The sequence below is a fragment of the Phlebotomus papatasi genome, chromosome 1 (genome assembly GCF_024763615.1).
Source record: "Phlebotomus papatasi isolate M1 chromosome 1, Ppap_2.1, whole genome shotgun sequence".
NCBI classification, from domain to species: Eukaryota; Metazoa; Arthropoda; class Insecta; order Diptera; family Psychodidae; genus Phlebotomus; species Phlebotomus papatasi.
Genome location: NC_077222.1, coordinates 3,054,155 through 3,072,173, shown reverse-complemented (window position 1 = coordinate 3,072,173; position 18,019 = coordinate 3,054,155). Strand labels below are relative to the sequence as shown.

The 18,019-nt window shown below is 32.2% G+C and overlaps 1 protein-coding gene across 3 annotated transcripts in view; it reads right to left on the bottom strand.

The window, feature by feature from the left end:
• Positions 1-18,019, bottom strand: part of LOC129799925 (zinc finger protein 1) — a 200,297-nt gene that overhangs the window by 19,226 nt on the left and 163,052 nt on the right. For all 3 annotated transcript variants that reach the window (XM_055844222.1, XM_055844221.1, XM_055844223.1), the window contains one exon: positions 12,174-12,640. In XM_055844222.1, the coding sequence (XP_055700197.1) occupies positions 12,174-12,640 (467 nt within the window). The remainder of the gene's footprint in view (positions 1-12,173; positions 12,641-18,019) is intronic.

Here is an 18,019-nt window from a genome sequence, read left to right as displayed (position 1 = left end):
ACAAGAAAATAAAAAAAAGACAGACATTTGAAGCACGAGACTCATCAAAAACAGCATAAAACACAAGAGATAACACTATAAAATGAGTTACAATTTTCTCTCCAAGAAAAATCATGTTGAGAAATGAGAAGAAAAGCCAAAAAAGACTCAACAAAACTACCATCCCCTCTTGAAAGGAGATCTTTTCGGGAGATGAAAAGTCAGTGAGATAAAAAAAAAGAGTCAAAAACACACGGACAGGTGCGTCCAATGCTTAGTTGGAATACCATTGAGGGTTATTTATAGATGGGAAGAAAGAAATCTCACTTGAAATGTCTCTAGTTTTGAGAAGAAATTCCTTCAACTCCTTCATTGTTTCCAATTAGGATTGTCTTGAATTTCTCTCCACTCAATCTTCATCTTGAATTTCATCTGACGCCAATGCATTTTCCCTCCCAAATGGGGCTTCAAAGGTAAGGTTTCAATTAAAATTGAAGGAAAATTCCTCTTGAACAATTTAAACAAGACAAAGAGGTTGAATTTATAAATAAGCAACACTGTCTTAAGAAATTGGACATAAATCTCAGGATAGAGTAAGTTAATTTTCTTCTGTATCCACCCATTATTCTTTCGCGGGGTGAAAGTAGAAATTAGAGAAAAAATATATTTATTTCTCAAAATTCTTCTGTGACATTCCCAAAAATTCCAACCACAAAGGAACTCTATCTCGTGAAAGAGGTTTCGGAGGGAAAAAAACGCAATTGAAAATGCCAAAGAGGAGGTTTCCAACGGAAAAGCCGCGCACAATGAATGTTTTTCAACATCATCCCAAGAAATAATCTCCAATTTTAATGAACTTTCTTATTTTATTGACTGTCAACACAAGAACAAAAAAAAATAGAAGATTGTGGGTGGAGAAAGTCCATTGGAATGTCGCAGAAAAGGGAATAAATTGTTAATTTCTGAGGAGCAAAAAAAATTGTTAGTTCATCGACCCCCGTACAATGTTTAACTCTGCTATATTTCCATTTTTATTTCATTTCTCTTGCCTATACAATTTCCATCGTTCAATTTGGCTTTTTGTTCCTTATACTCATTGTTGGTTCTCGTGATCACCAAACAACTTGCCTTTCTCTCTCTCTCTTTTGATAATTGTGGCCGTGTTTTGATACAGTGAGAGAAATCAATTTGGGAGGCGGGGTTTAAAATAGGTGTAGAAATGAGGTTTGGGTTTACACAGAAAAAGTAGGGTCAACTCTTGAGTGTAAAATTTGGACTTCTCATGTGCAGAGAAGAGATAACTATCGCAATTAAAAATTTACGCTGTGATAATCAATACCAATGGCATTAAAATGAATACCAAAGGTATGGAGATCAATACCATTGGTATTAAAATCAATCCCAATGGTACAAAATGAATACCAATGGCATTGGAATCAATACCAATGATTTTAAAGTGAATACCACTAGTATAAAAATCAATGCTATAAATTCAATCCCACAGTTATTCCAAACTCTTGTGACCATATGAGAAATTACTCTTTATCGACCCTAAGACAATGGCATATTATTGGGATTGAAATCAATACCAATGGCATTAAAATAAATACCAAAGACATGGAGAACAATACCAATGGCATTAAAATCAATACCAATGGTACAAAATGAATACCAATGGCATTGGAATCAATACCAATGATTTTAAAGTAAATACCACTAGTATGAAAATCAATGCTATAAATTCAATCCCACAATTATTCAAAACTATTGTAAGTCTATAAAAAATTAAACTTTATCGATCTTAAGACAATGGCATATTATTGGGATTGAAATCAATACCAATGGCATTAAAAGTAATACCAAAGACATGGAGATCAATGCCAATGGCATTAAAATCAATACCAATGGTACAAAATGAATACCAATGGCATTGGAATCAATACCACTGACATTAAAGTAAATACCACTAGTATGAAAATCAATGCTATAAGTTCTATCCCACAATTATTCCAAACTATTGTAAATACATAAAAAGTTACTCTTTATCGATCTTAAGACAATGGCATATTGTTGGAATTGAAATCAATACCAATGACATTAAAAGTAATACCAAAGCCACTGAAATCATGCTTTGAAATCAATCCCAAATGCATTGAAATGAATACCAATAGCTTAGAAATCAATAAGTCAATGGCAGGTGGAAACCATATTGACTTTTATCTATACTTGTACCACTTGTACTTTTCTTACTCACGTGAAAATGTCAATAAGATGTCGATAAAAGCATGTAAACTTAATGTAAAATTTAGAATGCAAAATCTTGGGAAAATAGTTCATCGATACCCTTAATAAAACGTGGAAATTTTCTATACAACTATTTAAATATAAAAGTATGGTATGCGCAAATATTCAAGTTTAATCACATTATCATGGCGGAAGAATGGGGATCTCGGTGGCGCAATAGGTAAGGCCGTTGGCTCTTGGGCGGATCGATCCCTGGCTTGACTCACAGTGTTATGAATTCGAGTCCCGTCAGGTGCAAAGATCTGAATGTCTAGAATAAGACATTTTCACAGTGATATAACGTAATAAAAATGCACCGCCTCTGCCCAAAACCTCTGGGAATATGGAAGAATCATCCACAATACGAGGAAGGCGTTCCTGTGCGATCCACGATCAGCAGATTCTTCCACCATGAGCACGTTTTAAAGATTACATTGCAATAGAAATAAAATGTCTCGATACGATTAATAATAATAATGGGGAAGAATATTTCTTCATTGAAATCGTATTGAAATTTGAAATATGTCGAAAGGAGAGGAGATCCCTTTGAAAATACAAAACCTATGGCATTGGCATTAATAACAATGGGGTTGAAATCAATACCATTGGCATTAAAACCAGTACCAATGGTATTGAAATGAATACCACTAGTATAGAAATCAATACCATAAATTTAATGCCTCAACTATTCTCAAGCGTAAGAGTTAATGGTTAATTAAAGGCCATTCTTCTATTTATCTGTGCTCTTCTTAATCACATGAACCACCATATCTGTTAATTTTGTTATAAATCGGTTAAGTGCTTCATAAGGAGAGAACAGATAAAAAAAGAATGGCTTTTAACCATTAACTATTATAATTTTAAATAGTAGAGGAATTGAATTTGTGGTATTGATTTCTATGCTATTGGTATTCATTTTAACACCATTGGTATTGGTTTTAATACAACTGGTATTGATTTCAAGCCCATTGTTATTAATTACAATGTCATAGGTTTTGTATTTTCAAAGTGATCTCCTCTCCTTTCGACATATTTCAATACGAGTTCAATGAAAAAATATTCTTCCTTATGATAAAGCGATTAAACTTGAATTAGTGGTATTCATTTTAATACCAATTAGAATTTAGTGTATTGAGCAAAGCCCATCATGTATATATTTTACACTCGATTTTTCTTCAGTGTGCACATTGAGAGCTCTTTCTGTTGCCTTCTCATAGATTAATTAACAATGTTGCTTCATTTAATTTGTGTGTGATGCACGTTGCTAATGACTTTTAATTTTTACTGCCTCATCGAGTGAAATATTATTCCATTTTGCCCATCAACAAACTCCCCCCATCAACGATCATTCCTCCACAATTCGAAAAAATTCCCTCCAACTATATATATTTTTTTAAACTTTTTTCCCGCCATCATATTAATTTTCTCGCAAATGATGGAGGAGGAAAGATGAAGGGAAGAGACAAGGAATACCAGTTGGAAAAGAACATTTATGGATATTAATAAAGAATTCATTGTTTTAGAATTGATGATCGCGAACTTTGGGATCGTTTAATTAACAAATGTTGAATTCCATCTCGCTGATCGTCTAGAATTACCAGGAAAATGCTTGCTCAGATAGTCAAAGGAATTACCACACAAGTGGGAATTTTGTTACGGAAATACTTGCTATTTTTATCGCAATCACAATTTTTTTTTCTTACTTTTTGAAATGTCTACCAATTAAAGAAGCGATAAGAAATGCGAATGAAATAAAATTCTTAAATGATTACTTAGGTTGTGAAACTATCATTGAAACTTTTTGAGTCACATGAAAGGTGATAACAATTATTTACAGAAAGTTTTTGGAGTGGAGTTGTAACGGAAATTTTTGAATAAGATAAGAGGTTATGTTGTAATGTGAAGTTTTGTATAAGGAAGATAACCTCAAATTACAGAGTCCTCTGTTGGCATAAAAAAAGACTTCGGAAGATAACTATTTCCTGGGTTAGGTTATACTTTCTGAACTACCCTCTGGCAAAAGGTTTTTTTTATATGGAGCTGTTTGAAGCCAACTCAGAAATTGCTTCCAAACTCAACTTATACTTGGAGTTCCGAAAAACTTTTTAGATGGAAATAGAGAATATTTATCCCTCTTAACAAAACACAGAGTCCTGTGTACAAGGCACACCTCAATTGTGACATATATCGTGTAACGGTCTCGAGTGCAGAAAAATCTCCATACGAATCTGTATGTAAATGTGAGAAAGTGGCTTCAACTTTGAAGGCCACTTGCCAGGGAGTAGTTGTACATGAATGAGGTTATGACATATGAAGTTCTAACCTAAAAAACCTTATATGTTTCCGATTTTTTTCATAATGAAAAGAAGTTGTTCAAATCGTCAAAACTGTGAATTAAATAACATTATCAGTTTCATTAATTTTTCAATAAGTAATAAAAATTCGATGTAGAGAATTTTTATATGCGAATTATGCTTTGATTAGTTTGAAGTTAGGTACAATCTGTTTCCCAAGGATAGGTTAGAATGTAATTAATGATTTGCGATAGCCTAGCATGATAAAGTTTACGTGTTTTTCATTCTTTTCATGACGAAGAGAAAATTTTAAAACACACTAAAATATGAATTAAATTACATGAGTTGTCTAATTAATTTCTCAATTAGACGTAGAGATTTTTATCTGTGAATTTTGTTTTGATTAGTTTGAGGTTAAGTACAGCCTAACCCGAAATTATAGAGAGACATCTGTTGGCCTACAGAAAATGCTTATAAAGAATGCTTCAGTATGCTTCACCAGAATTTCGGTTCGGAGGAATGTAACAGGAAATAGACGGAAACACTGAAGCTTTCTTGATTTTTACAATTTTATTCTCTACGGCGGTTCGAGGATGGATGTCCTCTTCATCAGGTATCGAATATTGCAGGAAAAATCACGTACAGGTGGGACTTGTTACACTGCACTTGGACTTGGATCACAACTTGATCTCTGTGACTCTGTCAACATTGCGGATCAAATTGTGATCTAAGTCCAAGTGCAGTGTAATAACTCCCACCTGTATGTGATTTTCCCTTCCGTTTTCGATGCCTGATGAAGAGGACATCCATCCTCGTCGTAGGGAATAAAATTATGAAAATCAAGAAAGGTTCAGTGTTTCCGTCTATTGCCTGCTATAAAGATAAATATTTCCACTGGGTTAGGTTACACTTTTAGATTGTGATAAATGAAATTCTAACCTAAAAAACTTTACGTGTTTTTAATTGTTTTAATCTAATAAACTGTGCGTGTATTAGATTGAGGTTAGATTGAAACATAACCTTAAACTAAAAACTCACATAACCTCAATATTTTTTTTACATAACCTTGAAAAACAGAAAATTTCCCAAAATTGTGCTATAAAACAAAAAAAAATGTGTCCAAAATTTACCATTTTTATCCCTGGCGACAAAAATAATCTGTTAAAAAAAAACGTGTCTTTCAATAAAGCAAAATTTCGACAATTTCCTCGCGTCTTTTGATAACCTTTTTGTATTGGAGACGATTGTGATTGAGACACTTCACCAATAATTCTCCTTGTTCGCCCATCGGTCAAAAAGCGCGGTGTTTAAAGGTATCTGACCTCAAATAAAAATTTCACAAAATAAAATTGCGAATGATACGAGATGGAGAGTGAAGGAGTGAGGAGGAAAAATACTCTCATATTAAATTGGTATGTAAAATTTCATCATACATTAAAATACTTTTTTTTTGGCTCTTATTTTGCAATTGTCTCTTTACTCAATTTCTCAAAAACATACGTCAATGGGGAATTTATTTACACAAAATCCCCCTCAATTCCCGGAATCTGACTCTAGAAGTTCTTTTTTTTTCTTAATTAAATCTCCTGGAAATCTAATTGCACACACCACAAGCTTTTAAATGTCTATGAAATAATTAAAATTTTATCGTTTTGTGATGTCAGGCTGGTAAATGACACGAAAGATCCCAAAAGGTTATCAATAGCGTGATTTCAAATTAAGGTCGAATGAAAACACTTTCAATCCTTTGTACTATTCTCAACAGTTCGTCTCACGCTCTAAAATTGAGTACAGAGACTCAAACAACCAACAACAAAAAAATTATCACAAAATAATATATTAGTTTTGTTCTCCTAATCCACATGTCGGCTCTCTTTTTTTCTGCTATAACATTTTTCAACAAAAAAAAAAATAATAAGTAAAAGAATAGACCAAAACAAGTTAAATGACTAAAGTGCAGAGGGAATTAATATTTTTGTGAGACGAAATAATCATTTCAGAGAGCGGGAATAAAATCTCTAACAAGAAAAAAAAGAAACCAAAGATGAGAAATTCTTTTCCTGTGAACTTGTAATCACGCTCCTTTGATAAGAAATATGACTTGGAAGTGATTTATTTCTCATTTAAACACTAAAGTGCAGAAAGTAGGCGTATTCTGGAAGACTGATGTATTAAAAGCTGCGCCATACACATTTCTGTTACTGATAAGCCGCAGCACCGTGATAAGAATTGGTTTTCTCTATCTACACACTTCCCATTTTGTGTCGCAGACACCCCAAAGGGAACGGGGGTCCAGGGGAGCAGGGACAGAATATCCCAGAGCTTTTATATTGAAACACATTAAACACACACGCGCCCATGTGATGCCCCATTGTGGGTTTCTCCGTGTCACAAAAAAAAACCGAAAGAATAAAGAGTATTAAAATATATTTATGCATCATCCACATTTCCTATTGAACGGATGAAAGCAAAACTACTGGAAATTTTCTTTCCCGTAGCTCAGAAGTTCGGAAATTTAATGTTTATGGTGTGGCAATCAATACCAATGGCATTAGATTTAATACCAATGGGAATAAAATCAATACCAATGGGATTAAAATCAATACCAATGGGATTAAAATCAATCCCAATGGCATTAAAATGAATACCACTAGTATGAAATTCAATCCCACAACTATTCCACAAAGTATTGCAAGTCTATAAGAAATTTACCTTTATATATCCTTAAGGCAATGAGATATTATTCGGATTGTCTTGTATTATAGTATTTGGTTTTCAGTATTCTGTGGTATTGGACCTTAGAATGAATTTCATTGCAAACAAATAGCAATAATAAAGGAGTACTCTTTAGTAAACTTTTGGATATCAGGAGATTGATTTTATTGTATTATAGCGATTATAGTAATGATTGTACCAATACTACAGTGATCCACAAAACAATTTTAAATCGTACTAAAATAAATATTTCAATCCCATAATGTATTAAAATAATAAAATCCAAATCAACTGCAAAAGGTTATGAAATGAATCCCATAATGACAAAAATCAATCACAACGATTAAAAAATTAAATAAATTACGAGAACTTTAAATTAATTTTTTCCTGAAAATATTTTTTGGTTCAAAACATTGCTCAGCAAAACTTGTGGTTTTCAGTTTAAATTGTTGAACTTATAATGATAGTTTAGTTTTCCAAAACATCGAGAAAAGAATCAAAAAATGATTTTAACTTCCTAATCCAAATTTTCCTTTGCAAAAAACATGATTTTCTTACACATAAGCACCCATGTTTTGCTTAATTGTTAATTTTTCCACGTTACAAGAAAGAGTTTTAATATATATTTCTAAATTATGTACATTATTCATTAAATACCGTAAATAAAAGGGAAATTTTGGAGAATTTAGCATTACAATCAATACCAATAGCATTGCAGTTAATGCCACTGGCATTGTAATCAATACCAATAGGATTAAAATCAATATCAATGGCACTAAAATGAATACCAATACGATAGAAATCAATAATATACATTTAATCCAATTTGAATTAATTTGTGAGGTTGTTTCTTGTAAATCTTTGAAGAAGCATCACAATCAATACCAATAGGATTAGAGTTAATACCACTGGCATTGTAATCAATACCAATGGCATTAAAATGAATACCAATACCTTAGAAATCAATACCATACATTTAATCCAATTTGAATGAATTTATGAGGTTAAGTTTGTTGAAAATCTTTGTAAAATTATCACAATCAATACCAATATCATTGTAGTTAATACCACTGGCATTGTAATCAATACCAATGGGATTAAAATCAATACCAATGGCATTAAAATGAATACCAATACCTTAGAAATCAATACCATACATTTAATCCAATTTGAATGAATTTATGAGGTTAAGTTTGTTGAAAATCTTTGCAAAATTATCACAATCAATACCAATATCATTGTAGTTAATACCACTGGCATTGTAATCAATACCAATGGGATTGAAATCAATACCAATGGTATTAAAATTAATACGAATACCTTAGAAACCAATACCATACGTTTAATACAATTTAAATGAATTTGTGAGATTCAGTTTGTTGAAAATCTTTGAAGAAGCATCACAATCAATACCAATGGGATTGGAGTTAATACCACTGGCATTGTAATCAATACCAATGGGATTGAAATTAATACCAATGGCTTTAAAATGAATACCAGTGCCATAGAAACCAATACCATACGTTTAACCCTATTTGAAAGAATTTGTGAGGTAAGTTTGTTGAAAATTTTGTTGGGAAAAATCAATGATTAAATAAATATTAGCACAGAATGGGAAGAACTTTATATTTAATGTTTATAAATATTTCCTAGGCTTCAATGAATAATATTTTAAATACTTAGTGAGATTATAAGTAGCTTCTATTGCTTTTAAAAGGTATATATCAAACATTTTTATAAAGAATTTTAGCCAAAATTGCCAAACTATTTCTTCTTATTCGTCAGGATTCTGTTTTTCCCTTCAAATATGAACAATTCGATAAAAGAACATCCTTTTAACAAACTTTTACCAAACATCGTTAAAAGCTTACTTTTATACATGTAAAAGTGCATCTTTCTGGCAATATTTCTCACTTTCAAATAAACGATTTTATTTATATACCGTCATGGAAAAAAAAGACGGCAAAAAAGGCAGCGCAAATTTATCAGCCATATATACTTGAGAGAGACTTTAAAATGGAACATTAAAATTCCCTTGTCCTCATTTATTCCAAAACACACACGATCTCCCTACCCTCAGTCTCCTCAATCCTCCTCATTGAGAGATATTGTTTTCCCAGCACACAATATTCTACTACTATTGGATGAGACAGATATTTGTGTGACTTCATTAGAAATTTTCACGCAGTATCTCACATGACACATATAAATTGACCAGATCAAATTGATTGTATCGCTTTCAATTTTGCACTTTAGCATTCGCCAGAGTTTCTTCCTTTGTTGCTAATTTGCATGACAAAAGGGAATTTCATCTCATTTTGAGACAATTGTTTTGGAAGGTTCGAAAGGTTGAACCTGGTACACGAAGAAAAATGATTTTGTAAATGTTTGTACAAAGTTTGTTAACAAGATATAACCCCTTAGCTGAACCGGAAGAACTTAAAATTCTCTGAGAAGTTCCGCGGAAATATCCAAGGTATTTTTAATTGGAATCCCTTGGAAAAATTTAAATGAATTATCCTATATTTCTCTGAGCTTTTCTTTGGAAATATCTAAGGTATTTTCATTGTAAAATCCTTTGGAAAATTTAAAAGAATGGTCTTACATTTTTCTGCGTTTTTCTTTGGAAATATCCAAGGTATTTCCATTAATTTCTTCGGAAAACTTTAATAAAATTATCTCACATTTCTCTGTGTTTTTCTTTGGAAATATCCAAGGTATTTCCATTTTAAATTCCATTGGAAAATTTAAATGAAATTATCCTACATTACTCTGTGATTTCTTTTGAAACGTGCAATGGAAAAAGGAATTTGCAATGGAAATAGCAAATTCCTTTGGAAAATTTAAATGAAGTACCCTATAATTCTTTGTGTTTTTCTTTGGAAATATCCAAGGTGTTTCCATTTATGATTCCTTAGAAAATCTTAATAAAATTATCTTACATTTCCCTGTGTTTTTCTTTGGAAGCGTCTAAGGTATTTCCACTGTAAAATCGTTTGGAAAATTTAAATGAAATTATCCTACATTTCTCTGTGACTTTCTTTGGAAAAGTGCAAGGTAGTTCCATTGTAAATCCCTTTGGAAAATTTAAATGAAATTATCCCACACTTCTCTGTGACTTTCTTTGGAAATGTCCAAGGTATTTCCATTGCAAATTCTTTCGGAAAATTTAAATGAAATTATCCTACATTTCTCTGTGACTTTTTTTGGAAACGTCCAAGGTATTTCTATTGCAAATTACTTTGGAAAATTTAAATTAAATACCTTATAATTTTATGTGATTTTTTTTGCAAATGTCCAAAGTATTTCCATTTATAATTCCTTTTAATACTTTAATGAAATTATCCTATATTTCTCTGTGTTTTTCTTTGGAAACGTCCAAGGTTTTTCCATTTATTTCTTTGGAAAACTTTAATAAAATTATTTTACATTTCTCTGTGTTTTTTCCTTCGAAACTTCCAAGGTATTTCCATTGTAAATTCCTTTGGAAAATTTAGATGGAATTATCATACATTTGTCTGTAACTCTCTTTGGAAACGTCCAAGGTATTTCCATTGCAAATTCCTTTAGAAAATTTAAATGAAAATATTCCACATTTCTCTGTCACTTTCTTTGGAAACGTCCAAGGTATTTCCATTGCAAATTCCTTTGGAAAATTTAAATGAAATACTTTATTATAATTCTCTGTGTTTTTCTTTTGAAATATCCAAGGTATTTCCAAGGTATTTCTATTTATAATTCCTTAGAATACTTTAATAAAATTATCTTACATTTCTCTGTGTTTTCCTTTGGAAATGTCCAAGGTATTTTCATTGGGAATTCCATGGCAAATTTACCATAATATTTCCCAGCGTTCTTCTAGGAAATATCTAAGGATTTGTTTTCTATAATTCCATGACTTCTTTTAAAGTTTCATACATTTTTATGAAATTTTAGAGAGATTATTTTGATAATCAATGTGCGAATAATCCACTGAAAAAAAATCATTTTAAACCTTGAGGACCTATGTGTCCACTTCAGGGAAGATTTTGTAAGGAATTTACCGTAAATGACTAGGATTTTCAATCAAAGAAAATTAAATAGGAAGAGCTTTCTGAATTGTCCGTCAATATTCCGTAGGAAAAGTTGAGGAATTTTATGGGAAATTCAAGGTGGACTCAAGGACTCAAGGTGTAAATTTCTATGAAATGATACCCGGAAATTTTGCATTAAAATTTCATGATTAAAGTTCCCGATAGCTAACGTAATTTTCTAGTGATAAAATCTGCGCATTTTGTGGAAAATATCACAGGAAATCCCATGGAATTTCCTTGTCATTTGGTTATTGGGAAGCCTCAGGATTTGTAACAGACTTTACAAATATTTACAAAACTTTACAAACGTTTCAATCAGGCAGCTAAAGTTGGAAATTCACGAATTTAAAGAATCAGAAGGTATTTAGGGCAAAGGAAATTTTATAAAAATATATTTTCTTCTGTGACGTATAATTCATTCCAAGGAAAGATTATCGTGTCCTGAATACCTTCAAGTTCCTCAAAATCGATAATTTCCAATTTTAGCCAAACAGATGGAAGCTTTGGGTAAAAAGGTGTCAATTCTCAAATAGAACAACGGTCAAGGAGCAGAAAAAATACTTGATGTATGATATTAAAGAGCGACCGACTCCTTAAGATGCCCAATTTTCGCCCACTACCCCCCCAAAAGAGGCGATTTAGTGCCTGGAGAGAAAAGTCTGAGTATTGTTACATAAGGCAATGATTGAAAAGTTGAGACTACAGGACGATGATGATGATGATGATTAAGAAGAGAAGAAAAAAGCCAACACACGAATGCAGGAGGATTGGGCAGCACGAAAAAAAAGAGCACACGGAGAGTTTGCTAAAGAAAGAGGAGAAAACATACCACAGTTCCATTCGGTGAGTGGAGCAATTCATGTTTTTCGAGCAAATCACGACTCTGAAACGAGGCGGAGCACTGGACGCATGCGTGGGGCCCATCGAGTGAGGAACTGGGACTTGTTGAACGCCCACCACCTTCTTCACTCTTCACTGAAATGGACGCTGACGACGGTGACGCAGATGACGTCAGGAGTGGCGTCTTCTGCAGGGAGCCGCTGGCCGCCGTGGAAGTGGCCAGAGCCAGAGGTGGCGAAGGTGTCATGGACTGATGGTGCCGAAGATTCGGCGATCCAGCTGCCTCATGTGGTGATTTTTCGCCCATCGGATGGGCATAGTCCACATGTTCCTTCCACGCCTGAAAACCCGGCAGTCCTACGTGGCACTGGGGGCAATTGATGGAGTATTCTGTGTGTGGGGCGGCAGATGGTGCTGTGTCATTGTCCTTGTGAAGTCCCGATGCCAGCGATGGATCTGTAAACAAGCCCAGGAAGCCATTCATAAGAAATCAATTGATCAATGGCGGCATTTGCCAAGAACCGGAGTAATTGTTTAATTACACCATTTATCTACACTTCTAATTTATTTTACGTGTAATAAATTACAAAATGAATTTAACCTATCTTTTTTCTTTGATGTTAACTGTCTCAAATTCGGGTATTTGAGATCGATGTTATCCGAATTATGGAGAAATTTGAGCGTGAAATGCTTAAAATCTTACGATTTTTTTTATTTTTCTACACAGGGGAGACCGGGGCAGATTAGTCAACAAATGAAATTTTTTTTAACTATAAATTTGTGAATAACATGCTTGAATAAGATTGACAAATATTTTAATTAATAGGTAACGAGTTAATTACTTTGAATAAATAGTAGTCCTCTCAATTTTTCTAAGGAATACTATAACACCCCACTGCTGTTTAGTTCTGCCCCAGACTAAATTAAATACATATTAAATTTACACACTCAGACTCTGCAGAAAACAAGAAAAAATTGTCAAAGGATATTTTTCCACAAAAAATATGAGAAAAAGCTTTCTCAAATTGGTAAACAACATCCTTTTAACAAAATTTTAGTAAGATTCATTTGTATGATTAATAAACCTTTTCTCATAGTAATTATTGTAAAGTAAACATAAAATACTCAATAATAAAAATCATAACACAACCAAGGAAAATTAGAGGAAATCTCACTTAATATGAACGTATGTTCCATACGACAAACCTAACCAATCGTGGAAAATGTCAAAAAACTTCTTTCAAATGTAACTGCTGCTTGAATTAAAAGGAAGCCCGATCTTAGAAGAACCTAATTATCGAGAATATAAAGTAATTTTAACCTATGAAGCATAAGCTACGTTCAATTGTGAAAGGAACGACGTAAGTGCCACTTGCGAGAATTGTGAACGCTCTGAAAGGTTTAAGGATAGCAGATTTTCTTTAAATTGTATCTAAAACAAAAATCAAACATCATAAATATCAGAAATACTAAAAAAAAAACAACAACAAAAATTAAGAAGAAAAATTGCAATATTTCTTCAGATTTCAAATGAAAAAAATATTAAATAGAATTGAGTAATTTTCTATGCTGATTTAATTACATTATTTATCTATGTTTGTAATACATTATCTGTGTGGTAAGTAATAAATACAATGCTAATTTTTAATGTATTTTTATGAATATTTTTATCGCAAGCATGAAAAAAACTACTTTCACTTGATATCAAAAAAGCAAAGATAACATCAGCGCCTCTGGCGGAGAAGATGTGCACTTTGAAAATTATAAAAAGCTAAAAAGTGTTAAATTTTCCTTTCATTTAACCTGAAATCAGTAATTAAACAATACTGTTGCGATTTTTTATTTTATTTTATGCAAAACTGCATTTTTTTCTCTTTAAGGTTATAATTCTTGCGAGCAACGCATGTGCAGGTGAAACTACAAATGCAACTCGTCAGTTTGGAGTTAGTTTGAAGTTTCGGAAGCCAAAACTATAAAGATCTGCCTGGTTTGTTCGAGGATGACCTGGTTATTGGTTTCTGATGACCCTTATCCCTTGTCTCTAAAGGCCTCTACTCATTGGGAGCAATTTTGTTGAAAAATTTCTCTTTTGAACTGTGTTGTCACACTTGCACATTAAAATTTTAATATGATTCACATTAATTGTGGCTGGTGAGAGTCAAAATGTGTAATTTGTGTGTTTGAATCATTTTATACTCAAAATTTGATCTATTTTTTGATAAAAAGGTAGACTTGGCCCGCAAAATTTGTTTTAAATTGATTTATAGCAGTAATGCGAAAAATTAATGCGATTTTCTCTTTAATTTTTTAATGTGAAAAATATTTATGCTTTAGGTAAATTTAAATTTAATTTTGCAGGCCAAGTCCACTTCTTTATCAATAAATAGAAAAATTCCAAATATTAAGTGACTCAAAGACACAAATAACATATTTGGACGCTTACAAGCGACAATTAATGTGAATCACATTAAAATTTTAATGTGCAAGTGTGATAACGGCGGAAGGAAATCGTCTGCACTGCTGTAGGTGGAAACGTAAAAATTCTTTCAAAAATACATTTTTTTTTACAAAAATTGGTCCCTATGAGTAGAACCCTTAAAGTGGCTAATCTGACTCCCGTGAATTGAAGTAAAATGTGGCAGTGAAGTTAAATAAAAATTTAAAAGAGGATTTCTGATGTTTTTATTGGACCGAGGAGCTTTTAGTGCTTTGTTTTACCCTAGAAAATCGTACTTTTAATTTTTATATTTTTAATATTAAAATTATAGCACAGGATTTGTTAACTTTCGTAATTTATTTATAATTATACGAATTAACTACACCAATAATAGACATTGTAAATAATAAAACATACAAGATAAATATTTAAATTGATAACAAAAACAAACTTATTAAATTATCTAAAATTAATCAATTGAGTAAAAAGAAATCTGCATGGTAAATCTCTCTTAGATTTTCTACTGCAATCTAATCCTTTGGTACTTCGCATAAATTCCACGTAAAGATTAACCTCAACATAAAGTTGCAATGTATTTCAGCATGACTGCCAAAAAGTCGCCCCCATGACCATCAGAAAAAAAAATTTAACATAAATTCCTAACAACTTGTTAGCTGTTATATATTCCGCCACTCCAACTTGCCTTATAAATAACACCCCATGCTCAGAGACTTCTCTCTACACTCGATGACACAAAAAAAGCACCCAGTGCTTAATTGTAACACATCATTTTACATTAATGTGTGTATAAACTAATAAATTATTTAATTTTCCCTCCGTCATCCCATTTGCTGGAGACGGTGATCTCACACAAGTGCGTGGAATGAAGAAAATAATATCCAAGTATGATTTTATAAACATTGAAGCCCAAAAGAGTGCTATACTGCAATATTAGATGGGTGTTGGAGGCTTGGACAAGAGGCTGAAGGAGTCAAGAGACTCAATCACAAGTAATAAAAACAGGCCACGCATGCGAGTTTATTATCAATTTTTTTTCTACTTCTCATTCTTCTTGCCTCTTTCCGAAACATTAGGAATTTGCCTTTCCCCTGTCTCCTCTCCAGTTCATTTTAGAGATCACATCTCTAAATTGAGAAACACGCAAAGGAGTTTCATATTAGAAGAAAAACCCCCACACACATTGAACTGAATTTTAAATTAAAAGACAGGCCACTTGGAGATGAAAACAATATGAGAAAATATGAGGTGGAACCATACCAACATAGTACTTCATCGCAGGAAATATCATATTTTAGATCAACTGTCAGTTCCTTATGTCACTACAGAATTTTGATTTTTTGATAATTAAACAAAAATAAAAAAAACATCAGAAAATCAGTAATGGTGTTACTTAGTTTTTCTCATTTTCATAATATTTGGTAAACAATTAGTTATTTTACAACTACTTAAAATTCAGCAATGCATTACTTTAAACTTAATAAGTATTCAATGTATTAGCCAGGTAATTACACAAATTTTGATAAAATTCCAGCTCTTATTGCATATTTCTAAATGAATTTAATAAAAATTACTTTTTTTCAAGCTAATCTGACAACCTGAATTTTTGAAGTGAGGTTATAGAATAAAAATAATGGACCTAACCTCAAATTTGATCCAATTTAACGTAGAAAATAGAAATGCTTACGAAGTCCTTCAGTTTTATTTCATATAACTCTTTAATTTGTACAAGATGTTATTTTAGAATGTGAGGTTATGCTGGATTTTGCACATAAACCTAAAATATGTTAGAAATATATTTCAGAGAGGCAAAATCTGATAAATAAATATAAACACAAACGCATGTGGCACTTTTTCTAATTCTGAAATGAATGTAAACTGTAATTTCAGAAGGATAATACAAAATCTAACCTAAAAAAATGAAATTAAAGTTAGGAATTGTTATTCTTTTAGAAATTTCCTACAGCTATCTAAAGTTTATGTTCTTTGAAACTTCAGAAAAGATGGTTTTTCGACCCATAATTTTTTAACTTTGCATCGTAACCGAGTTAATATCCCATTTTAAGATTCAAAACAATGCGTATTTTTTTCTTAGGTTATGCTATTTCGAAAAGCATTTTCTTTTAGTTTATTCTTAACATAACTTTAAGTACTAAATTATCTTCATGAAAGCTTTTTAATACAGGTTTTCATTCACTCTTTACCATAATATCAGCTTAAAAAATAATCATAAATAATAGTATAAAATTAGGTATTTATTCAAATCAGATGTCGTCAAAATGAGTTATTAAGGATGTAAAGTTTTTCTGAGAGTTCCATAAAACAATATTGCCAAAAATTATTGACCAAATAATCGATTGTGTTACAATTTTATTAAAAAAAAATCAGTATTGACAATTTTCTTGCACTAGTTAACAAATTTATTTGTTATCCTTTTGGTATTAGTGTTTAAAATGTATTCAAGGTTTAATTTTGACATAGAGATAAATTTAAATTTTCAACCATATCGTACAAACATTCAATAATAATAACTTCTTCTTTTTGTCGCTGTTTTGGAGGGGCCATTTGCCCCTTAACATCTGTGTAGCCCCAAAAATGGGAATATGTATTTGACAACTGAGTGCTGTAGTGATTGAAAGCGGCAAGGTGAGAACAGTTTCGGCGACAACGAGAAAGGATCCGGCGAAAATAGGAACAGATCCGGCGAAAATAGAAACAGTTCCGGCGAAAATAGGAACAGTTGCGGCGATAATGAGAACAAATCTATCTCTGATATTTTTTAGGTTGAATTTTCTCAATTTGTTCATTAATTTGAAGTAAATCCATCTTATTATAGGTATAAAACATTTCGTATTAATGCGTTTGCACAGATATTCAGAAGAAAAGCGATTAAAAAGTGCAGGAAATTATTGATCGCATTGGTTAGTGTCAGAAAACCATTTGAAGATCTCAGAGGGAAGACCGTTTAATTAACCAGACAGCCAATATGTCGGAGGATTCTGGGTAAAGTGAAAAATGGGCGATGATCTCATCACAAGTTCCCAGTCCAAAGTTTTTTCTTTAGCTTTAGAACATCAGTGAAAAAAACAACTCCAGCAGAGAGAATAAGAGTGAAGTGGTTATGGAGGCTGAGGAGGAAAAAAGTCAGTAAAGTGTGTAACATTTGGATATGCCATCATCATCAGTGCAGCATCTGAGATCGTCGCCGAGACAGTCAATTTCTGTGCGCACTAAACGAGGAGATTCAGCATCGAGATATACCTTAATTTATATCAATTAAACCACATAGGGGTCTTCTCCATCAAGAGGCCTTCTTCATTGTGTGCCTCAAATAAACACACCATATCCCAATATTTTTACCACATGAGAGAGAGGCACAA